The sequence below is a fragment of the Beta vulgaris genome, chromosome 9 (assembly GCF_026745355.1).
Source record: "Beta vulgaris subsp. vulgaris cultivar EL10 chromosome 9, EL10.2, whole genome shotgun sequence".
Classification (NCBI taxonomy): Eukaryota; Viridiplantae; Streptophyta; class Magnoliopsida; order Caryophyllales; family Amaranthaceae; genus Beta; species Beta vulgaris.
In genome coordinates, this window is record NC_079210.1 from 9,050,803 (window position 1) to 9,075,898 (window position 25,096).

Here is a 25,096-nt window from a genome sequence, read left to right on the forward strand (position 1 = left end):
TAATCGTGTTATATCAATCATTAATCCTATTTTGTTTATTCGACGATTAGGTCATAATTAATAAAAACTATTATCTCCTGTCGGTGGACGTAGCCAACATCCAGTTTGTGTACCACATAAATCTGTGTTTTTTTTCTTTTTTTTTTGCATTCAATATTTGTTCTTTCTCACGTCCGTTATAACACCGGGAAAAGACTTGGACATGAGGTTTCCCCGTTTCGAAAACATTACCATTTCTGAATTCCCGAGCCACTTCTTCTATGCAACATAGTTTGTAAGCAACCCTACTTTGGACTCGCATCACCCAAGAGACCATGATCCCCTCTGCGCAAGTGAACGCATCTAAAATTGGTGCAATTGGTGTTCATATAAGCAATGATGGCCGAAGAGAATAGGTAGCCTTCAAGTCTGGTGGTAAGTCTTCCAATTTATAAGAGAGATATGGAAATGTTTCGATAGCAAAGCTAAAATAATAGAAAAGGAGGTGACTCTGAGAAAATTCTCTCTCCTTCTCTCATCCCCCTCCCTTTCGACCTCTCCACCCTCCCCTCTCTCTCCTCCTACCCCTGCCCTCTCTCCCCCTTCCCCACTCTCCCCCCCCCCTCTTTCTCTCTATCTGTCTCTACCTATCTATCTACATGTGTTGTTAACTTGAGTCACCATGACCAAGGAAAAAAATGGTGAACACAACCACCTACCTGTGCCAAATCATCTTATACAGGTCTGCACTCTGTATAATAATCAGTTGCTTCCACACAAAGGTTGCTTATATGCATTGCTGGCTACAAGTATGAAGCACACAGTCAAACAAGAATGCGACATGATACATTAGGCAAGCCTGATTTTTAGATACAAGGAAGGACCTACGCTAGATGTGAATTGAACTTAGTGAACCCTTATTTGTACTTAGGTTACTCAGGTTCCAATATGGAACCTATCTGAACTTGTCTCTTATCTTACTAATTTTTAGTTGTGAATTGAACTTAGTAAACCCTTATTTGTACTTACTTATTGCAAAATTTAGGTTCAAGCTGGAAAAACAAGCCTACTGAGCTATTTGTATTAGAGGATCTCCAAACATTAAGGGGAAATATATGCATGAATTTATTCACCATGCTTTACAAAAGAACGGTATTTGTATACAGTTTGAGGCGAAGACATACTCACTAGAACGCTTGAGATCCAAAGCAAGGTAATTGGACAGTTGATAACGTTCCAGGATTCTTCTTACATATAGATCAGCTGGAGCAAATGCAGCACATAGCTGCAGCAAAAAAAGATCAAGTTCTAGCTCATGATCAGACCTGCAAAAAAAAAAATGTTAAAAGGACAAAATGGGCAAGCAGCAGTACTTAAATAATTCCTCAAAAATGCTGCACAATAACTGCCTGCGCACATGCATTCACTCTCATAGCCTCACGGCCACACCCCACCACATATGTCACGACCAATTTTACGTTTAGATGCAATGTAATATATAGATATACCTATGTTTACAAACTACTTCTACGTACCAGCGAATAGAACGATACCAGTCGCAACATACTATTGCAGCATCACCATTTTTCCTCCACATCCCAGCACGAACCTGGGAGCAAAATACCCTGCTTTGCAGAGGATGCTCCATCATGAGAGAAGAAAATCCGTATGGATGACAGCCTTTAAGTACCTTTTGAAAGAAATCAACGTGATCGGATGATAAAGGATTTAGAGAAATGACAGTGCCCTTATCTATCAGTACAGATTCACCATAATAGTGTCTAAGAGCCTCCTTCAAGATTAGAGACAGTAATCCATGCAAGGGCATATGCAGTGATATCTCCTGTGAACTTACATCATAGTCAATATCTTGCCAATCAGATAAACTCAGCAAAGACAAGGCATCTTTATCAGTGGATTTTTCAGTTTCCATGATACTCACATCCTTATCCAAATCCCCAATATCCATTGCAAGCCTGTAATGCCTACCAGTAGAAGAGCATTGACTTCCAACACCTGAATGGCTATGCAGATTGATCACTGAGGAGCCATCAGCTGAACCTGAAATGCACTTTCCCTTCTTCACTCTCAATAAGGCTTCCTTAAATGCTGATAGTTTGCTATTTGAAATGTCACTCGTTACATGAGATACAACATTACTCCCTGCCAACCAAAAGTCTATAGCCTTTGTTGACTCATACGTCAACTGCATGACAGAAGGCATAACTACCAAATCACGATCACCGTCAAGCTTCTGCGCTGCAGATTCTGATATGCTACTGTGGCCCACTGAATTGCAGATGGAGCTTTCTTCAGAAAGCCTTCCAACTTTAGCATGCCTTTGGCTGTATACATCATCAGTGTCTTTTCTCTCTGTCTCGATAGAAGCCTCATCATCCATCTCTTCACTACCAGCAACAGAAAAAGCACTCTTCACCAACAGCAAATGAATGTTGGCAACAGAGTTGCAGATAATAAAAGGCAGATGTGCATTTTCATGTTCTTCTTCAACATGGATGCTAGTCTCTCGCTTTAGGGGATTCATCCCTTGTACTAAAGAAAAAATTTGCAACCAAACTCTGACAATGTCTGAACGTTCATGTGTCACATACTTGGCTACGACAGAATGGCTTAAAACAAACTTGATGTCTTCCATCACACGGATACATGTATCAAATAAAGCAATCCATTTGCTAAACTGCATAACAAAGTCCCACCAGTATGTACAAAAATTATTAGCAATTTCAACTAACTGGTTATTTAGACAAAGCAAAAAGGCTAACATTTTTCAGAAAAAAAATGAAGGATGCAAAATATTTGAAATTTTAGCTGGCAAGATTTTTGACATATGACAAAGTCATAGCATATACCACATAAACCATCAACGCAAATGCCCTCATTTTTGAACAAGACTATCAATGAAAATCAAATGACACTGACCACATCAACCATCAAACCAGCACTTCTTGGTTCTTGCTCTAAACAGAAAAGATCTATTACCAATACATCTGGATAAAGTATCTGACAAGATCAATGTCGTTCTCCCTTCCTTTTTAGAAACTTAGCCCAGCCACAAAAACAATAGCCCTCTGAAAGTCCATCACATTGAACTCCAAAGCTTGCACAAGTCCGTCAAAAATTGCAAACGAAAAATTGGGAGAAGAAATGTCCATTACTCAGTTCTTATTATATCAGCACTGCTTTAAGAAAAACACACCAGAGTCGGCACAAAGCCCAGAGAGAGGTTTCAGCTTCATAATGTTAGATAGCCATAGACAAAGAGGGAACAATAAACCAAGCTGATATGCGCGCCAAAACCCACCACATACCTCTGCTGATGTTCCTCATGACTGTGACTGACTTCATTGGTAGTACTGAAAGAATTTTTCTTCTAGAATAGAATTATAGACCTGCAGTTCACTTATTTTATTCCTTAGTGACGCAATTCTTCGTTTTCCCATGTGATCTAGGCCAGACAAGTCATTTATATGTAATGGCATCGTATCCGCCCAGGCTCCACTTTCGGTTTCAAATAATCGTACCCTCTTGGGGTCCAGGGACAACCGGAGAATGTAACTATTCTTAGTCGAGGTGACTTCGAGTGTGGACAACTTAACCTTGAAGTTCGATTTCACTTCTACCAGTGTCTTAAGAGAAGGGTCAGCGTACTGCTTCTCAAACCATTCTGGATGGATCATGGTTTTAGCCGGTCCCTTGAATTTAATCACATTATGCTCGTCCACTGTTTTCAAGTAATATGTTTTCGGTGCTACAAACATTCCTTTTTCTACCCTTTCCTCCAACATAAACTTACCTCCATAAGCAGAGGGAAAACTGTAACACTGTTCCCTTATCACTCAAACTGGACTTCTTCACGTCATCTCTCACCCAAAGATATAAATCAAGACCCTGATGTGTAGTCAACTTAAGAGTTCTAGAAAGAGCTATTTGTAATATACTTCCTTCGCTTTCTTTTTACTTGCGACATTTTCCATTTTAAGAAGTTGCATATTACTTACAACATTGACCTTTTTGGCAATATGTTATAACCAACCAACAAAACTACTTGTTACAAATAACATCTTGTTGTTGCATTGAAACATATAAATGTTGACTAATCTGGTTAACATTGAAGTTGGTAAAATGAAATAGTTAGAATATGGAAAAATGAGATTATTCAAGAATACACATTGAATAATGAGATTACGCATTCTCTCCTCTCCTAAATTCTTGTGTCATACTTCAATGTTGCAAGTGAAAAAAATGAAGGACGCTTGTTTTGAATCACACTACAATATCGTTTTAGACAGATATGTCACAGCATCTATTAAACCTGTTCTGCTTAATTGATACTACCATAACACACAATAAAGGAAAAATAGTTATAATGCCCGTGCATGCAGATATTACAGCTTATATGCAGTGTTTCTAAGTTATTATTTTTTTAAATAATCTTAGAAACTTATAGTAATTAATTCTCATGCAATCTGTTATGTAAGCACTATTATTGTATCCATCCTGTAATTGCTACAACTATATCATTGTTCATATTAAGGTTTCATGGATGTATTATCTTTATCCATTTCATAATTGCTACAATTATACTTCTCCGTTCCATAATTCATACAACACTTACTATTTCAAAGTCAGACTTTCTAAAACTTTGACCACAAATTATCACCTTAATAAGGGGAAAATATAGCCATGTGGTATCTTGTCGAATTCATCAATGTGTAGTTTTCATATGTCCGAATTTTATGTTTTTACTAATACTCCCTCCATTTTTTAAAGATCTTCATACTTTCCGTTTACGTACATTCCTTAAAGATCTTCTTACTTTTACTTTATTCCTTGGTAAAGTTTTGTTCCCTTTTCACAATATTTTACTCAACTTGTTGGACCCACATAATTTTGTACTCTCCTATTTTATTTTATTTATTTATTTATTAGGAAATTAAGTCAGCCCAAGGCTAACCCCTACAAGGCTACTAGCCTGTAGGAAACACCCATTGGCTGGTAAGGCATGCATAGCATGCTAAGGAAATACCCCAACATAATGCTGGGAGTAAGGATCGAACCCCAAGGGCCAAGGGGGAGCGCTCTATCCACTTGAGCTAACTCCTATCCTTTCCCTCTCTTCCTTGTCTTGGTTTTTGTGCTACAGTAGATAGGAAGATCCTTAAAAACAAAAGGAGTATATAATTGAAAATATTAGTTGTTAAGGTAGTGCACTGAAATCATGAAATAGCAAATGTAACATAAATTATAAAACGGAGCTAGTATCACTTTTAATTAATTTTTATAATTGCTACAACTCTACTATTATTCATTATACTCCAAAAGATGAATTCTTAATGTGATTAAAAAAACTTACTTTTTGTTAGTTTTAGCACTCAATTAGTAACATAACTCTCAACATGACATACGTCTCCTTAAATAAAATTCTATACACGAACCAAACTTACTAATTTCATCTTAAAATGTTTCTTAATATCATGATAATGATGTTTTGTATCATATTGTTATTTATTTCACTTACGCAAGTATGCACAAGAAACATAATATATTCCAAGGGCATGAATGTCGCTAAATTATTGACCGAGTCATTGTTCCGCACCACTCAAACCGTCATTGAATAAGTATAAAGACAAATCATGTCACAATTAGTACCCAAAAGAAAATATATCATCATCAAATGATTATACCTTCATAATCCTCATTGCATACTTAAGTACTTAACAATAATCGCATAAAGATTAATTAATAGATTCCTACAAAGACTATATAATAGTATTTAATTAAATACATTATGATAATACATATTACAGTTGGCTCGGTACTCTAACACCACATCAAACTTCAAGGACTCCAATTTGAAGTTGGCAAATCATATGGCACGCAAAGCCTCATATTGATCCATAAGGACTTACTTATACTAACTAATTAAATAAGCTAACATAGATCAACACATGACTTCAATTCAGACTTAGTAATTCATATGGTAGTAAAAGCCTTATATCAATAAATATGTGTTAAGAGTTTTATTTTTTTCACAGTAAAATAACAATACTATAAATAAGTCTTAAATTGAAATACCAAGAAGGATCCAATCGTTTAAAATTGTAAATTCATGAATTGTGCAACTGAAACTTACATTTATTTATAGGAGAATAATCATCAAATAATTATCTGTGTTTTATTAAGAGCCAAACTCAAATTCTTTTCCTCATCATACAATCTAGTTTTAAATCCTCTGAAAAAATAGGTTATAGTTATGTTGTATAACATAAAATGCTTAGGTGGCACTCTCTACACTATTGGAAAATCCCTCTTTTATATACACAATTAGATGGAAAAAAAATAGATTTGTAGTACATGTTGCATTCACAGTATTTTTGTTTTTGTCTTTATCAATATTTTTCCATAGAACTTAATATTAGCAAGTCAGCTTGAAAATGTGAAAACAATAAATCTAAGGATGTGGAATTAAAAGAATTCCGGTAAATGTTATATTCATATATTAAGAAATTAAAGAAAAGATATATTTTTGTGTATTTTATACTCCCAAGGAAATTATGTTTAACGAGTAGGATTCAATAATTTTGAAATATCCAGGAAAAACAAATTTGAATTTATTGTACATCTGTATCGTAGTATGACAAAGCCACCATAATTTATTCTACAATATAATTTACTTGCTCTGTTCCAAACTTAATGCAGCATTTTCATGGTCTCAACTGCACAACTTTGACAGATAATATCTTAAATTATGCATTATTAAAATTGTAAAAATTACAGATTGTAAACTACACATTGCGATTTATCTGATAGGATCCCATATGCCCATTATTCTTCTTATATAGTGCTGCGATTTTATGATAAAAGTTTATAAAGTTTACCCTTCAAAGTGCAAGTGTTGCATTAATTTTGAAACAATTGTAGTTGTTTAGTGTCCTACGTCCAACTCAAGAAACTCATGTACTCCCTTTTTTCTATTAAGCTGTTACGCTTTCCATTTTAGTGCATCGATTTTTGTTGGTTACACTTCTCTCTCGCCCATTTTTAAAGATGTTTTGTTTTTATTTTTATTTTTTTACTCCCACCTATCATACTTTATCTCACCTTCCCCTTTCTTGTTCCTTAGAAAAAAAAGAATCTCACTATAACTTTTTCTTACTTTACCCATATAATACTATCTCTCTCCTCCCCTTTTCCTTACTTTACCCAACAACACTTTCTCTCTCCTCTTTCCATAATATTTGTGCAAATAGTAACTGCAGCCAAGTATATTAATATGGTTTTCCATAACAGAAATTTGGTTTTTTAAGTAATTGAGCTTAGAAATTAGTTATGTGTATCTATTGAAAACCCTTGTGATTCGTGATACTTTTCTCCTACCTGCATAGGTTAAATAAACTAAACTTCTGTCATTAAATTGTGTTCTAATATTAAGTTTTCACGATCCTGAAAACAAAAAAAACAGTATAAATTTTCTGTATTATTATTTAATAATATGTTTAGGCCTTTAACAACTAAGATACTATTATATAAATCATCAAGTTGTCCATTCTCTATTAAATTACTAAATCAATAATAAACAAAGATAATCCAATCAAAAACTAGTAAAAAAAGAAAAACATATGCATGGAAAGTGTAGCACATAGATGTATAAGAATTTCCGTTTTACACCCGAAGATACCCACATTTTAAGATTATATCTACTTCCTCCGTTTTTTTTTTTACATATTACACTTTCCTTAAATGGAATGGTCCAGAATACATGTTACACTTTTTTTCTTTCCCAAATTGGTAAGTTTTGACCTGTCAAATTACCAACTTGCCCTTACTTATAACAATTAACCAAAATTAAACCTACTTAATTTAACCAAAATTAACAATTCAGAATTAACCACCACCCCTCCCCCACCCACCCCAGCAGCCCAACCCTTTCCCCCACCCCAGCCCCCCTTCCCACCACCCCCGTGCACCACCGCACCCCACACAACCCGCCAGAAAACCCCACCCCACCTCGCCCTCGAAAAAACCACCCCACCCCCAAACCTCGAAAACACCACCCCACTCGCCAAAAACCCCACCACAGCCCTTGAAAGGGTGTGCTAGGTGCGCGACTGCAAGGGAGGGTTGAAGGGAAGGAGAAGGGGAAGGGAAAGGGGAGGGGGAAAGTATCGGTGGTCGATTTGGTGGTGTGTGGTGTTGGATTGGTGGTGTTAATTGGTTATGGTGGTCGCAACGGTGGCTCACTGGTGATCCATTTGGAGGTGGTGGCTTAGTGGTGGTCCCCACTCCCTTTAATCCGCCACACTTCTTTTACTTAATGCTCAATTAAATTTTTGCTAGGTAACCGCGATTTTCAAAAGTGTAATATGTAACAAGAAACGGAGGAAGTAGGTTCATTTGAGACTCTAAGGACTCAGATGAACGTTACGAGAAAGATAGCCTTAGATATAGGTACATACTACACTCGGGTGTGTGATGCATGCATAATATAGATCAACATATCCACATATCATTAGAACTTGACTTTCATGTGTGTTAATGCAGAATCTTAACCATAATTAATTTTTAACCATCTACCAATTAGCATCATAAAAAGTTTATATTTTGAAAATATTTATTGAGGAAAAATTCAAAAAATATAACATAACAATATTCATTTTTACTCACTCCGCTATTCTTTTTGATCTACACACTTTTTTTTTATTTGTTTCTTTTTAATCTACACATTGTTACCATTTCTATTTATTGAGACATGTGCCATCTATTTACTCCTCTTTTCCACCCCTATGATCCACTTTTCGATACTATAACCCACCTTAAAATGTCTCTCTCCGCCTTTTTAGTTTCTCTCTCCATCTTTTCAGCCTCTCTCACTTTTGAACTTCCTCCTTAATTTTTCCCCAAAGTGAAACGAGAAAATAGAAAGAAACACTGGAAGTACATGTTAGATTAAAATAATCAAGATTGGGTTCAGTATCGAAAGTCAAAGTAAGACAACTAATAACATAATGAGAGAGTAATTATTAGAGTGACTGATACCACAATAAACCTACAATTATTAAGATTCTCTAAAGCTAAAATTATTACCCCGACTTCACACTGAATATCATGCTACTTACACAAAACAAATAAAGCCAAAGAAAAGAAGTTAAATCCCATCGAAAATTCTGAAGTCATTGCCTTGAAATGACACCTTCTATTAGCTCATAAACCTACCACTTACAGCTTCCTAATTTCTCAGCAAATTCTATTATAGTTCTTTGTACTTAATAGTCTGTAATAGAAAAATAATATCGTATGATATAATCTAAACACAATAAATTATATTAATAGCCTTGGTACCCAACAAATCCATTAGCTTTTAGCCTTTTAAGCCATGATAATGTATGGCTTTTGTAGTATTTTAAAATTATATATCAAAAATAAAAGTTGTTTACTTCCAAATCTTTTTATTATATTGTAAGTGGATCTTGATTTTTGAAGTATATTTCGAGCTAAATATGATTCTTCTTGTGGTTTATTCAGAATTATGCTTTGTGTTCCTATTTATCTTAAACTCTTGTTGTATATTTTAAAAATTATTTAAAACAAAAAAAATTGTTTAAATGGATCTTAATTTAAGATATATTAAAGTTGAATCTAGTGGCATAAAAAACATAATATTGAGTTGAATAGCTAAAGTTATGGTTAGTACTCTTTGAACCACTTCCTATTAGTTTACACTTTACACTTTTTGACAACAACTACCTAATAATTTTATTTAAAACTACTAACTATTACCAAGTTTTTCTTTGAGTGGCACCCCAAATGAATTCCATGAGTGTACCCCAAATGAGGAATTAAACCCTAATTCCAATTTTTGAAATCCTAATTTGCAAAATTTGACCCTAATTTCAAATGTCATTGCCGTATAGATGAACAATATCCCCGAATCATAACCCCATGCATGATTATACCCGATTTTCCAACTTTCAAAACCCTAATTTGCAAAAATTTTGAAAAATATAAAAGTAACCCAACATTTTATGAATTTTTGAAGAGATACACAGTTACTTCCTGCTAAATGCACAATTCAAACATTCTTGATCTTCGATTTTAACGCATGTATTAGGGAGATGAAGGATTCGAGAGCATAATCGGCAAAAAGTGCCTAAGGAAGACGGTATTCGAGGCCTATAGATGGAATTTATTAATGGTTTCCATCAATTGGTGGTGTCACTCAAAGAAAAAACTTGATAATCGTCGGTTATTTTCATTAAAAAAAATAAAAATAAACTTATTAGGTTGTTTTCAAAAAGTGAAAATTAAGAGGTAGTGTTTCACAAATTTTCCTTTATATAATACAACTTTTCTTGCATTTTATTACGAACCAGACCTTTTTTTTTCTATCTTAGTTCTAATAGTCTTATTTTTATTATTTTTTAATTATATATATTGTGCGTAGGTGGACGTGACATACTCTCCAAAAGTTATATACATACATACATGTAAAATGAGCGGAAGTTTGCTAAAATGAGCAAAAGTTTCTTAAAATGAGCAAAAACATGAAATGAGCAAAAAAAAAAAAAATGAGCATAAATCTGCAGAATGAACAAAAAGGCCGGTTTTCAGTTTTCAGCTTAAGTGTAGTTTCAGTGGATCCTAACTCTATATATATATAATTAAAATTTAGATTTGGGCTCGTATCTTAGTTACTACAAATGTTTGGATCTGCTCTTCCAAATAACATAATGCTAAACACTACTAATGCTTGCACTCGTAGACCCTACTATATCTCACCTCTTGGACACCATGAGCAATCGTTGTTACTATGACTTAGAGTCACAAAGCACAAAGATGTAGATGAGCATTGATTATAGAATCTTGCGTACCACCCACCATAACTTTACCAACTAAGCTAGCAGACATCCCCACTATCATCTCCTATAACAATATTATTCACATTCAAAAAAAACCATATCATTTTGAAGGCTTAATGCCACCCACTACCACGTCTAGCACTAAGAAGAAGATGGGGAGGAGAATAAAATCCAGGGTATATTCGTAATTTGGGTAAGAAGTGTTAATAAGTTCAAAGTTATTAATTAACTTTTGTAGATTAGATCAATCAATAAAAAGGAAAAAGATTTTGGGGGAAAAGAAAGGAAGGCCTCAAGTTGGTTTCATTATGATTCCTCCTTTCTTTTTGTTATTGTCTTACCCCCATCTGCCGACGTTTGTTTTTGTTGGGGGAGGGGGGAAGGTCAATTAGGTTTTTCGCATTTGATTTGCTGGTGTTTAAGCATTTAGAATATAGAAATATTATGATTTGAGCAGTAAACATGATAAAAGATCAATTTTTATGAGCTGTTCAAAGAAAGTAAACCTGGCGAGCAAATTCGAGTGCTTTCACATCAAACCTAGCACTTTGGCTCTGGAGACCCCTAGGCCTTGAAATGCCTCATGCTTTCAGAGCCAGGGTATCAGTCAAACCACAGAAATATAGCCATTATAACACTATCAATGCTTAACTCTCCTTGTCCCCCAGGACAGCAGAGTTCGAATCTCGTTATACGAAGATATTACGGCGTGTGCATTATCTTAAACTAAATGAATGACCTTGGCTCATTTGCTTATAGATGTAAAATCAACAAAAATCAAAGCATTAAGAGCTGATATAATTTGAAAAAAATAATAAATTACCTGAAATTGATCATCCTCTCCACAGCAAGAAAAGAGAATTTCCCCAAGACATTCCAAAAGCACAGCCAGCAGATTCCGTTCTTTTACAAGATGTGGCGTCAGCGTTGGTACAGTAAAAATTTGCACAGCAAACATTGGCAATAGTGGAAATCTTCTAAGAACTTCATCATCAGATGTTCTCAGAGCTTCAGCTATAGGAACTGGATAATAATCTATGAATACTTTGGCAAACTCATGCTTGAACACAGGTTCACCCAGAAGCTTCAGAAGCAGCTCATGCAACATTTTCGTGACCTCGGTACTCAAGAACCTCTCAGCTCTCACCAACAAATGCAGTAAATCAACTGTGTCAATCAACCTCTTAGAAACAAAATTCAGCAGACTTTCACTGTGACTACAAAAATCCAGAAGCATCTCCAGCACAACAGAGGAAAAATCGATAGTAGTTCTTCTCCGCTCAGTGTCATGCTTGTTGGTTGCATTACCCCTCAACATGTTATCAGCAACCAATAGTTTACCTTTCCAGAAGATGAGAAGATGATCCAATACTGGTCCAACTGAATTAGCAATCTCAGCCGGCAGAGGCTGTATTTGTTCTGCTCCTCTGTGCTTAGAACAGAATCCCTCTCGTTTCCAGGCAGTCTCATCACCACAATCACAGCAACCTCCTCCAGTATAAATGATAGAATAGTCGTGATTCTTGTGATTTCCATTCTGGAAACAAGGAACACAAATAGCACAAGTGGGGTCATGCTCACAGGTTTTACAGCGAAATGCTAGATCATTTTTCCCCCAAACAGCACCACAAACACCACGCTGACCAGCACTCAGATTAGCCAGGCTCTTTAAAGCAATACTTGGTTCCTGCTCAAACATCAGCCACTTTAGCCAAATTATACTTTCATGATAGAAATCTTTCAAGTTAGAACGGTCCAAAGCGTTCTCAGATCCAAAATTCCCTTCACTAGCCACTCCTGCAGTATCTATGTCCGTAGGTAAAATGGCTGAGACTATATCAGGCAACATCCAATTCTTGTTTCTTATAAAACGAACTAAACCAGGTTGAAGCTCTTCTGAGTACTCCTCAGGTACTCCAATTGATGCTAGTCTCTGCCAAAGAAGACAATCTTCACAATCTCACAAGATATGATGTCAAGATAAATGTACATACTTACTAGATAAAAGGTCGTGTGTGTGTGTGTCATTGCATGCATGTAAGCTCTACAGCAATAATTTGATGTCAATACCCATTGGCAAAGCTATGAAGGGGCCAAGGTGTCGTCAACCCCCCCCCCCCCCATTTCCCCAACTCCTTCAAAGTTTGGTATTTACAATTATATATTACAAAACAATATTTTTTAACCAGTGTCTAAAAATTACTAATTATTTCTCCCCCTCCCCCCCCATGAAAATTATCTAGCTTCATCTCTTGACAATATTCAACATTGAAGGCATCACAACTGCACATTTTTCGATTACATTTAGTGGGATAAACCAAATGTCTCACTGAACTATTACCTTACCCTTATTGAGCATGAAGTAGTAAATAAGCAATATTTTCCGAGTTATGGGAAACAGCTATCAGCTTTAGTAAGCACACGAGGCACAAACACCAATGGATTTCTGTAGAGTGCTGTGGCTACAGAGGGATGACAGAAATACTCAAACCACAGGTTTCACATTGACACTCGTTATGGAGTTGTCTCCTTAGCTTCTTGGTGATTCTCAATGCACCAATTATTATACCGATCATAGTGCGGTCCACACTCTCATTTGTTATATAATTATATTGATTAGTAAAAATCATTTCCATTTCTTCAATTTTTATAAAACTATGGCGTTTACAAAAAATAAGGACTTATCAAAATATCCTCTAAGCAATAAGGGTTAGAGCTCCCCTCCCTGCATAAGCAGAAACCTCGTGAGAGGAACAAATGCAATATATGATCTGCTTGCCACCACGCAAATTTGTATTGATATCACTTCTCAAAAATGATCCAGCATTTACTCTGTCATAAGCCCGTGGCTTAAAATAAGGGCTCTAAAAATTTCCACCACATGTAAGAGCCCTTCCTCCAGATACAGTAGACATGAAGTATGGCAATCCCTCATGAGTAATACTTTCTTAAGAATCAACTCACCCCAAACATGTGGAACTCTTATGTATACAATTGATAATCGAGATCAATTCTTGAGACCTACAGACATACTATAGATTAATGATTAAAAGAAAACTGAATAAATTAATCCCCAGATAATACTATTACACATTAACATCTATTGTCAGGGTAGCCTGGCAGGGATCAATACAGAAGATCTAAGGTCAGACATAAACATGAATCCACTAGCCTCCAACCTGTTTAAAATTCCCACTGCCTCCATGCCCCTCAAATCAGCCCAATGCGAGCTTCTCTGTTTGTGTCCAACTCGGTTCTTTAATAATTTTGCATTTTTAGGTTCTAATTAAAATGCGAAGAGTCTGTGCAAGAAGCATGCATTCCACACCTAAGCCAATCTATATACTGCATGAAGTGCCATGCATGAATAATCTATCTGCAGTTTCTCAGTAGCACTTAGCCAACCTCTTGGAACCTTTGACTTCCATATGAAATTTGCAAAATTGCATCTGGAGAAGTCCAAGTCCACCAGATTGACCACAGTCTTTGATCTGAACTATCAACAACAGAGCCATATCTCTAGGCCTCCCATACAACTATACCCCTCTATCTCTAGACCTAGCACATCAAAATCACCTAACTTACATCCTAACCCGACAACTAGTCATGACCATAAGTACAGCAAAAAACCACCTTATATGCAAACAACCCCCTCCCCCCAATTCCGCACAAGGCAACAACAATAAGCTCAAGACATTCCATAGGACTCCTTGTTCCAATCTTCTAATAACAAGCAAATGATATGTAATCAATCCCACCATTGCCACTGATTCAATTGACTTCTAGAATCTCCATACCTACTTAGTTCTTACTCCCTCCGTCCCATAATATAGTTTGAGAAAAATATAAAAAGATAATATTATTAAATTACACCTTGAGGCGATTCTAACAAGGTCCCACATGAATATGTTTTCTTATATATACAATGAGAATATTTGGTCAAAGATTTTAATGTTTGACCTCAAAAGAGCGAAACAAGCACCATATTATGGGATGGAGGGAGTAGTACCTAATCATCAAAAGCCATTACAATACTAAGACCCAATGCAATATGGGCATCCATTGGTTGGATGGAATGGTCTTAGTTAGTTAGATGCTTTATGGACCTCATGAACTTATCCTCATTGAGAAAATATCTATGTTACCAAGACTCGGCAAGAAGTGTTGGATATGGGTACAGATCCGAGTGTCTGGTACGGCACTTCCAAAAAATCAGGACACGGAGACTCTGTCCGATATTTGGACACAGGTAGGGGTATGCAAAATTAATATTTTATAATATAAAATTTAATAATTAATCGCTAATTTATATTTTATGATTGTCTATTTATAGCATATTTATAAAATTAAGGTATTTGTCGATAGGCAAAAAAAATAAAGAAGGAAAGCATAACAGAGGAGGGAAAGGAGAGAAGGAAAAAGAAAAAGAAAAAGAAAAAAGAAAAGAAAGAGAAACAAAGTCACGTGGACAAAGGATGAGAAGGAAAAGAAAGAAAGAAAAGAAAAAGAAAAAGAAACATAGTCACGTGGACTTGCTTCCCCATCTACTGTATAAAGGACAACAAAAAAAAAGAAAAAGAAAAGATGCGAAGGTGAAAACCGAAGAGATAGAAGATCGAAGAGAAGGAAGAGAACGGAAGAAACATGAAACTTACCGGCGAGTTCGATGCTCCGACGGCGAGTCAGATGAGTTACCCACTTCTCCTCTTCACGTTCGAACTTAGGGTTTTGAGTATCTAGGGTTTAGGCCGCCGTGTCCGAGTGGAGGTTGCCGGATCTGACACGTATTTCGTACCGGTGTTAGTGTCATGTTGTACCGACGCCGGTATTTGGCAAATTTTGCCGAGTCCGTGTAACAGAGGAAAATATGTTGTCTTCTTTATTCTTCCTTTAATTAAAAAAAATCCATGAGATTTATCCCAACTATAACCGAACTTCTCAATAATTTCAATTTAGGGTTATTCCATTTTGTGCTCGAACTATTGGGAACTCCTTTTCATAATGATCTTGTGACTTGAAAATTTTATTTAGAGGTCAAATGATGATGCGTCAAGCTCTAGATGGCACGGAGAGAGAGGACAAGAGAGAAGGGGAAAAAGATTTAAGAAACAAAGGAAAATTAACCATTTAAACAAATCATGAGTCACTTGAGACCATTTTGGTAAGGTGTGGCCCCTAGTTGGGATTATTATAGGAAAACCACCCACAATTAATATTTTTCTTGTGAACCATGCATTAATTTAAGGAGCATATAGCCATATACTAACGTAACTAGTAGAAAAGTTGATTATCCTATCACTTCTAGTTTTCCTAGACTAGAGCTACCACAACGACACTTCCCCATTATCTCGGAAACCTAAGAAAGTAATTCTCACCACACAACAAGCAACAAAGCAACGAATGCCCAAGTTGGCAATACCAATACGGCAGTACCTAAGCAAAAATCTCCTTACTTGACCATTATTATACAATCATATACAAAAAGGTCCTAACAAAGGATGTCTTGACAGCTTGAACTAGTGGTTAAGATTGAAGTGTTGTGAATGATAGATCAGAGGTTCGAATCCCCCTCCCCTTCTTTGTACTTTGTATTGCCTTTGTGGCTCATATGGATCAATAAATAAATAAATAAATAAATATATGTATGTATATGTATGTATATGTATGTATATGTATGTGTGCATATATATATATATATATATATATATATATACATATATATATATATATATGTGTATATATATATGTGTGTATATATATATATAGGGTTGGGATCCAGTGAGAATACCCCCTCATGTGAGAACACATACTTATATGAGAACACTTTAAAATTTAGAACACAAACATATTTTTTTAGAACATGAGAGTATAATCAATACATATACATATATACATGTTCTGAAATATCAAACTTATGTTCTAAATTTATTCAAACATGTTCTGAATTATTTCAATGATATTCTGAAATATTGCAAGTATGTTCTAAATTTATTCAAACATGTTATTTGTTATTTCAAACATGTTCTAAATTATTTTAATTGTGTTCAAAAACTTTTCAAACATGTTCTGAATTACTTCAAACATGTTTCAATTAATTTTAATTATGTTCTGAAATATTTCGAGTGAGAACATATATCATATGTGAGAATAAAGGTAGTTCAGAACATGATGTACATTATTTTGAACATGATGTACATCGTTTTAGAACATGATGTACAACGTTTTAGAACATGATCTACGTCGTCTTAGAACCTGATGTATCCGTTTTAGAACATGTTGCTCAGTATTTTAGAACATGATATACATTAATTTAGAACATGTTGCTCAGTATTTTAGAAAATGATATACATTAATTTAGAACATGATATACGTTTTGCATGCGTTGATCATGTATGGTGATAACGTGACTATAATCGAAACGATATAATGTGGAATACCAAAATTTCAATCAATACCACTATAATATTTTTTTTGTTTTTCTGGTTGATGAAGTAGGAAGGTTTCCTACTTTCGTTCATTCATTTAAGTTGGTAAAAAGGATAAATCATATAGTAAGAAAACAAAATTCAAACAACAATTTGCCCTTAAGATGAATGACACCATTGAAATCGAACAAAATCGAACAAAAATCTCCATTGAAATCAAAAAAAAAAAAAATCGAACAAAAATCTATAAGTCAAGATATCATATTAAAAATTTCGAATAAAACCTCTTGAGTTATGGAAAGAATAGTGTGGAATCCGCAAAAAATCGAACTAAAACTTTGAAAAATTACTCCATAAATGACGCCATAGAGGAGAGAGAAAGCTGTGCAAAACCTAGAGAGAGAAAAAAATGACGCCATAGACGTGAAAGTTTGTGGGGGAAGAAGGGGAGTAAGGGTAAACCTAATTACAAAAATGCCATTACTCATAAGTGTATTTAGAATAGTTAGATTAGATTACATCTAAATGTCTAGATGTGTTCTCACATAAAAAAAAGTGTTCTTCTTAGGTGTTCTCACAACAGCCCTCCTCTCTCTCTCTCTATATATATATATAAAGCTAAAATTTAACTCATAAACACCCAAAATCTCATTCCAGTTTGTTGTTCATCCTACCCGATCCCCTTCAAATTCTCTACATATAATCTTAACTAAAATTCAATTCATAAACACCCAAAAATCAGATAAACCCTAGAATCCAAACCCAGCTTTAAAACTTCAAATTACACCATACCCACCAAAAGAAATTCAAAAATTGATGAAAATGGGGCAAAATATCAAGAATTTGATAGATGCTAGAAAGAACATTGAATCAAAGGTGCATAAGAAGAAAACATAGAAAAAGAAAAAAGATGATGCATGACCTGTATGATACGATGGCTAGGAGCAGGCCCGTCCCTGAGCCAGGGCAGGAGGGGCGGCCGCCCTGGGCCCGGGGATGACAGGTCATTCATTCCTGATTTCCAGCCACAACACTTGAAAAAATGATCTGATGAAATTAAACAAGAACAAGTGAACACAAATATGAGCATCTACAAATTGTAACATAAATTTTCTTATCATTTAGTTCCATGAAACAAAGATGAATTAAGAAGTTATACAAAAAATTCGAATCACAAGTTATAGCATGTAAATTATCACTAAAAACATGAAATAACATATATGAGATAAAGAACAAATAAGTTGAATTCATGAAACAAACAATAACAGCCGCATAAAACCAATCGCATGAATAATCAGATGAAGTAGATCTTAAAAATCGCAATTCCACACCAAAATCCGCAACAAAACAGGTAGATTCATCTAAGGAACAAAACAAGAACCTGGAACGAGCTTCTGCGAGCTTTGGAATTTGTGTATGAGTGACGAATTTGCGTATGACTTATGAGAGGTTCTAGCCTTCTAGGGGTTCTAAGGGAATTGAATTTGCGTATGAGTTGGGCACCGGCACCGTCGCCGTGAGCGTCTTTTGGAGTGTTACTCGCCTATAGGCTAACCTATGTAGTTTAAGATTATTATTTTTTTATGCAAAACACCGAATATGTAACACTCCAAAAGATTTAAAAAGAAAAAACTTGAATTGACGAGTTTATAATAATTTAATGGAAAATTCTATATGATGACTCTTAGCTTTTTTAAATTCTATTTGGTAGACAATTGTTATCTTTCCTCTAATTGGTAACTCTCTACTCTATTTTTTTTATTTTCTTTAACCTTATTGCATATTGAAATTATTTTTTAATTAAAAAATTGATTTTTCAAATACAAAAAACTGATTTTGAAATTAAATAAAAACCCAAACCCTCCCCACCATAACCACCCATCCCACCATCCTTCCCCTTTTCATTTTCGGCCACATCTCCCCTTCCCGTTCCCGATTTCATCCCCCCAAATCCCCGTTGTCGATTTCGGCCACCACGTCAGCAACAATAACACGGCGACGAGAACCACCAACAGTAGCACCGTGACGGAGGAGAGAGAGAGCACACGATAACCACCACCACCAGCGCAGAAGAAAGACGGGAACAGGGGAAGGGAATTCGGGGCAGCAACACGCCAACACCACACAACTCCAACCACTAACAGAGGATAGAGAACATAGAGCTCTGGTGAGAGAGAAAGCATGGGGAGGAGAGAGAAAACGGTAGGGAAGGAGAGTTGGTTTCTGGGAGGGGGTTGTTTTTGGTAGGGGGGGCTTGGAAATGGAGAAGGGAAGGGGAGGGGGTGCCGGAAACGGTGACGGGAAGAGGGGCAGGGTGTGGGGGGGTTTGGCGAAGGGTGTCGGGGGGGAGGGGTGAGTCAGGGTTAGGCTAGGGGAGGAGAGGGGGTGGTAGGATGGGTGGTTATGGTGTTGGAGAGGGTTTGAGTTTTTTTTCATTTTCAAATCAGTTTTTTGTAATTAAAAAATCAGTTTTTATTTAAAAAATAATTTTAAAATGTAATAAGGTCAAAGAAAATACAAAAAAGAAAGGAGAAGGTTACCAAATAGAGGAAAGATAAAAGTTGTCTACCAAATAGAATTTAAAAAAGTTGAGTGTCACCATATAGAATTTCCCTAATTTATTATATACCGAAAATTTATTATGACTCTAAATATTATCATATAATCTCTATTAGATAAGTCAGGGGGAGTTATGGTGTCCCCTTTGAAAAGACTTTTTAATCTTTCATTCAATAAAAAAATATTACCTATTAAGATTTCGACATTTTCCTCAATAATAGCCCCTCCTAATTTATAATATGTATATCAAAGGAAGTTCAAAGTAGCTAAAATAAACTTTTATAAAAATATGTGTAGTGAAAGAAAAAGTTTGTGATTGAAGAACAAATTAATACTATAGGTAAAGCAATTTTCAAATCAATTACAAAACCAAAGACATAAAATTTAAAATTTACCTAAATTTTGAAATGCAATAACACTACCAACATCCATTAATAAGTAATAAAAATACCAAGAAAACAACTTCTTCATCAAGTAATTTTTATATTTTGTATTTACACCACATAATATTTAATTAGAACTGATGATGATTGTAAATTACATCCTTCAAAATAACATTTAGATGAAATTTAATAATAAGTGTCAAAAATAATTCACGCACGCATCGCGTGCAAAAAAGGCTAGTAGGATTATTATGTTCTCTCCATCTTATTTTCAGTTCAGTTACAATTAGTTGGACTCAGGCATCATTTAGTAGGGTGTAAAATATTTTCCAAGAAAATTAGTTTTCCTTTTCCTCTCATTTTTCGTTGTTTGGTTGCTGAGGGGTGTGAAACAAATTTTCTATCAAAGTAACTATAGGTGAAAATTATTTTCCTTTAAAAAAGAAGGAAAAACAAAATTTTCTCTTCTCTCCTTAGCAACCTTTATTACTCTCCTCTTATCCATCCTCTCTATGGATGGCAATGGGGAGGGTCTAGGTCGGATCCGCCTGTACCACCCGTTTATTTTTCGCAGACCTAGACCCGCCCCAGATCCGTGGGTCTAGATTTTTCAAACCCAGACCCAGATTCGCTGGGTCTAGCGGGTCCTATCTGGGTCCTTCTTAGTTTTAAGTTTTCATCATATTTTTTAATATAAGCAATTAAAAAATTTCGTCCTGATATATATATGTTCTTGTATCCATGGTTAAAGCATTCTCTAAATAAAATTTTAAGAATTACTCCCTCCGTCCTCTATTAGTTTACCCGTATTCCTTTTAAGGGTGTCCCTTATTAGTTTACCCCTTTCTTTTTTTTTGCTGTTTTTGGAAATGGGACCACAAACTTTTCATCGCAGATACATTCAACTTTAATATAAAATAATAGTTTCTCTTTCTTTCTATGACCCACAACATTATTTCTCCTAAAACTCTGTGCAAAATAAAGGGATAAACTAATAGAGGACAGAGGGAGTAACTCATAAAATATTAGAATGTTACAACTTACAAAGTTACAAGTCTTAGATGGAGTTAAAACACTAACGAGTTAACAAAATCACAACTCATAAAACCTTAGAGTTCAGGTATAAAAAAAATTCTAATATGTAAATAGGTCCGCGGGGCGGGTCTGGGTCTAGCATATGTGGACCCGGACCTAAACCCAGACCCGACCCATGCTCTTCGGGACCCAGACCCGACCCGACCCATTGGGTCTAAAATTTCTGGACCCAGACCCTTATAAATGGGTCGGGTCCTAGCGGGTCTAGGTCGAGTCCAGGACCCATTGTCATCTCTAATCCTCTCCCTTCCCCTTCTATTTTTCTCTTTTCCATAACTGTTTATAGATTGAACCTAACAAAAGAAAATTAGCTTCACAATTGGATTTTCCATGTAAAATGTTCTACGTTGAAAATGTTTTACATTCAACCAAACGTAGCCTCGATTCCAATCAGTTTTGTTCAGTTCCTAATTTATTTCTCTGATAATAAAATAATAATAATATTATTATTTATTATTATTATTATTATTATTATTATTATTATAACAATTACGATTATTTTATCATTAATATCATCATCATCATCATCATTATCATCATCATCATCATCATCATCATCATCATCATCATCATCATCATCATCATTACTATTACTATTACTATTACTATTATTATTACTATTACTATTACTATTACTATTACTATTACTATTACTATTACTATTACTATTACTATTACTATTACTATTACTATTACTATTACTATTACTATTACTATTACGTAGTTATGAACTAGTAACTATATTGTTATTCCACAATAGGTTCTTTGATGGAGACTTGTGCAATGATATCATGGTCAAATGATCCCGAGACTATTCATAGTGTTTGGAGTAATTGATGTACCATGAGGTCACCCTAATTTAGGGGTACCTGATTGGTTAAGCAATAAAAGCATGACACGTGGAAAGCAATGATTGGGAAGTACACATCATCCAATCATATGCCAATGCTATTTTGAGATCCTAGGCTTGAGTGTGTACCAAGCAAAGGAGATGGGCTGGTACTTTTCCTGAATAGGGATTTGTACTTCATCTACTATTCTTTTGGCCTGGTACTTTTTATTTGCAAACAGGAGACACATGGAAGCTCCAGATGAGTTCACGTGTCCGGTGGAGAACCATTGATTTCCATGTTACAACATTTGCCCCTAAAAGAGGTTTCTTACTGTTTGGTGCCAAGACGGTTAAAAATCTCTTTTATCTTAACAGAACCACCCTATTTTTCAAAAAAATGTTAAAGGGTACTATTTTGCCGGTCTTAATTAACCGGTCAATTATCAATGATCCTTGTATACAACGGCTATATTTTACCGGAAGAGCAGGTTGTTTTTACCCCTCTATAAATATGGACTTTTGTCCTTTCTTAGACCATTTCACACCTTGAGAGAATTTTCTTAGAGAGAGAGAGACTCTGCCTTTTTTCCGATTTTCTAGTGAGAGAGTCCGTTCGTCCAGAATCCTTTAACTTCCCCTTTCTTCTTCTTTGCTCTCAAGTATTTATTTTTTCTTTTTTGAAATTCAAAAAATGAATTCCTCTTCTTCGTCGAATAACCTAGGCCACCTCATAGTTGGTCTTGACACTAGAACATATAGCCTTCCTTCTTTGGTACATTCTAGAGTTGGACCTATTCTGGCCGGTCATGCATTTTATTTTTATGGATATGGACGACAAAAATCAGACGACCCAGTCTTTACCTGTGAAAGGTAATCTGGCGCGCGTCAAGAAAAACTGTCTGTCTTAGACGCGGAGTAACCCTCCCAGCCTCTAGTTCTAAGATGGATACGTCAACTGGTAGAATTTCCGATGACGGGGAGCACGAAATCCAAAGTGTCAGGTCGGCACCTGAGCATTCTTCTCCTGGTTTATGAGGCTAGTCCATCTGGAAGAGACATGGAGGTGGAAGAGGTCAATGATGTAGAAAGCGAATATGGACCCTCCAACAATTTAGACGATCCATCCGCAACTTCTTCTGAAATTAGAAGACGCCTAGGTCCTCTTTCTGACCCTAGATTCATTTTAGCCAACAATGGCTGGCTAGGACGTGAGGTACTGATCCTAGGCACTTTTCCTCGGCCATTCCCATGCCGGGCTATTCTTTCGTCTTGCCAGGTAAAGACGATACCATTCTTAGTGCTCCTTCTGGCCACTTTGTCGTCTATTGGCTGCCTTTAGACGCGGGACTAGGATTTCCCCTTCACCCTTTCATTGGTCGGCTGCTACATTATTGTAGCATCGACCATAATCAATTAGCCCCTAACTCTTGGCAAAATAATTTAACTTTCCTGGTCATTTGTGAGTTAAAGGGCGCCCCTCCTTCTTTGCCGGCCTTTACCTAGATACATTATGTATCTAAGGTTCCTAAAACAGTAGAAGGAGCCTGGTTTAGTGTCTGTAACCATCATGGCTTCCTTACACCTTGGGATAAGTCATCCAAGATGCCGCCTAGAAAGCTGAGTTTTTTAGAGCTGGAGAGCAGTTCTGACGAAGGGATCGTCCAACTAGATACCTTTTAAGGAAATGTTTATAGTGATAACTTCCTGGTCGCCGCTGGCTTGCGGTCGGCCGAAGATAGAGGTATAATTTTTAATTCTTAAGTAAAACTCTTCATCTGAGGACTTAGCCCTACTAATGATATGCTTTCTCTTACAGCTCCTGCCAAAGTGCTTTTGTAATACCCCGTATTTTTAGGCATTTATTGAGATTATTTTAAACAAAAAATTATCTTCAAAACTCATTTCAAACTATTTTAAAATCACATTGGAGGGAACATTTGGAGGAAATATAGTTTGAATTTTAAAGGTTATTTTAGTAATTTTTAACATATTGCTCTTGTCATTATCTTATTTATTTAATTAGTTATTTAAACAAATATTTGATAAATAATTTTATAAAATCCAAAATTCATTTTTGGGTAATAAAATTAGATTATACATTTTAGTATGTAATTTTCGGATTTTTTTAAGTGTTGTTTTGAAAAAATCGATTCTTTTAAATAAAACCGAAAACTTTAAATATTTAAAATATTTTGTTTAAATCTTATAAAATCAGATTTTTATGAGATTTATATTGAGTTAGAAAGTATGGATTTTAATTGATTTGGAAGATTTAACAATCTCTTTAAAATCAAACAAAATTGATTTTAGGAAAAAATTTTTAAAGGGAAGAGTTTTTATAAAAAAAAAATAAAAAAAAAAAAAAAATTTTTTGCTGCATTCTACAGCTGCTGCACGGCAGCTTTAGATGTTGCAAAATTTTTAAATTCTTTTGCCCTAATTTTAATAATTTAGGAAAGTTTTACCTCTTTTCTACCCTAGTTTACACTATAAATACCCCTCTAATCCTTCACTTTCTCTTCACCAAAAATATTGAGAGTTCCTTATAAAGTTTTCCCTAAAGTGAGTGGTCTCTTTGAGTAGTTTTAGTTTTTCACCGAGGAGTTTTAGCGGGAGGTTTTGTAAGTACTCTATTTTTTAAAAGTTGTTTTAATTCCTAGTTTTTGATCTTTTTGAGTTTTATAAACATGTTTTAATTGTTTGAGCATGAATCATGTCTATAATTAGTTAGTTGCATAATTTTCTTTTAGAGTTCATATATTGTTCATCGTTTTGATTAGAACTAGTTTATAATTAATAGGAGGATTTCGTTCGTGAACATTCCCTTACTAGTTGATTTTCTTTTTCGTGAATTATCAAGGTACGTTTACGTGGCTTGATCTTTAATTATTATGTATACATTAGTTATGTGTGTTTTAGTATAAATTATATGAATTGGTATATGCA

General features: G+C 35.2%; 1 protein-coding gene across 5 annotated transcripts in view; it reads right to left on the reverse strand.

Moving 5' to 3' along the window:
* LOC104902895 (E3 ubiquitin-protein ligase PRT6) overlaps window positions 1–18,859 on the reverse strand; it is a 42,843-nt gene extending 23,984 nt beyond the window's left edge. For 3 of the 5 annotated variants that reach the window (XM_057392087.1, XM_057392088.1, XM_057392089.1), the window contains exons 1-4: window positions 17,566–18,074; window positions 11,680–12,789; window positions 1,515–2,677; window positions 1,164–1,304 (exon numbers count right to left, since the gene is read on the reverse strand). In XM_057392087.1, coding sequence (XP_057248070.1) covers window positions 1,164–1,304; window positions 1,515–2,677; window positions 11,680–12,789; window positions 17,566–17,769 — 2,618 coding nt within the window. In that variant the 5' untranslated portion in view covers window positions 17,770–18,074. Of the gene's footprint in view, window positions 1–1,163; window positions 1,305–1,514; window positions 2,678–11,679; window positions 12,790–17,565; window positions 18,078–18,203; window positions 18,329–18,662 lie in introns of those variants that run through there. The other 2 variants (XM_010690830.4, XM_057392090.1) reach the window with 2 other exon arrangements.
* Between the last annotated feature and the right edge of the window lie 6,237 nt (window positions 18,860–25,096).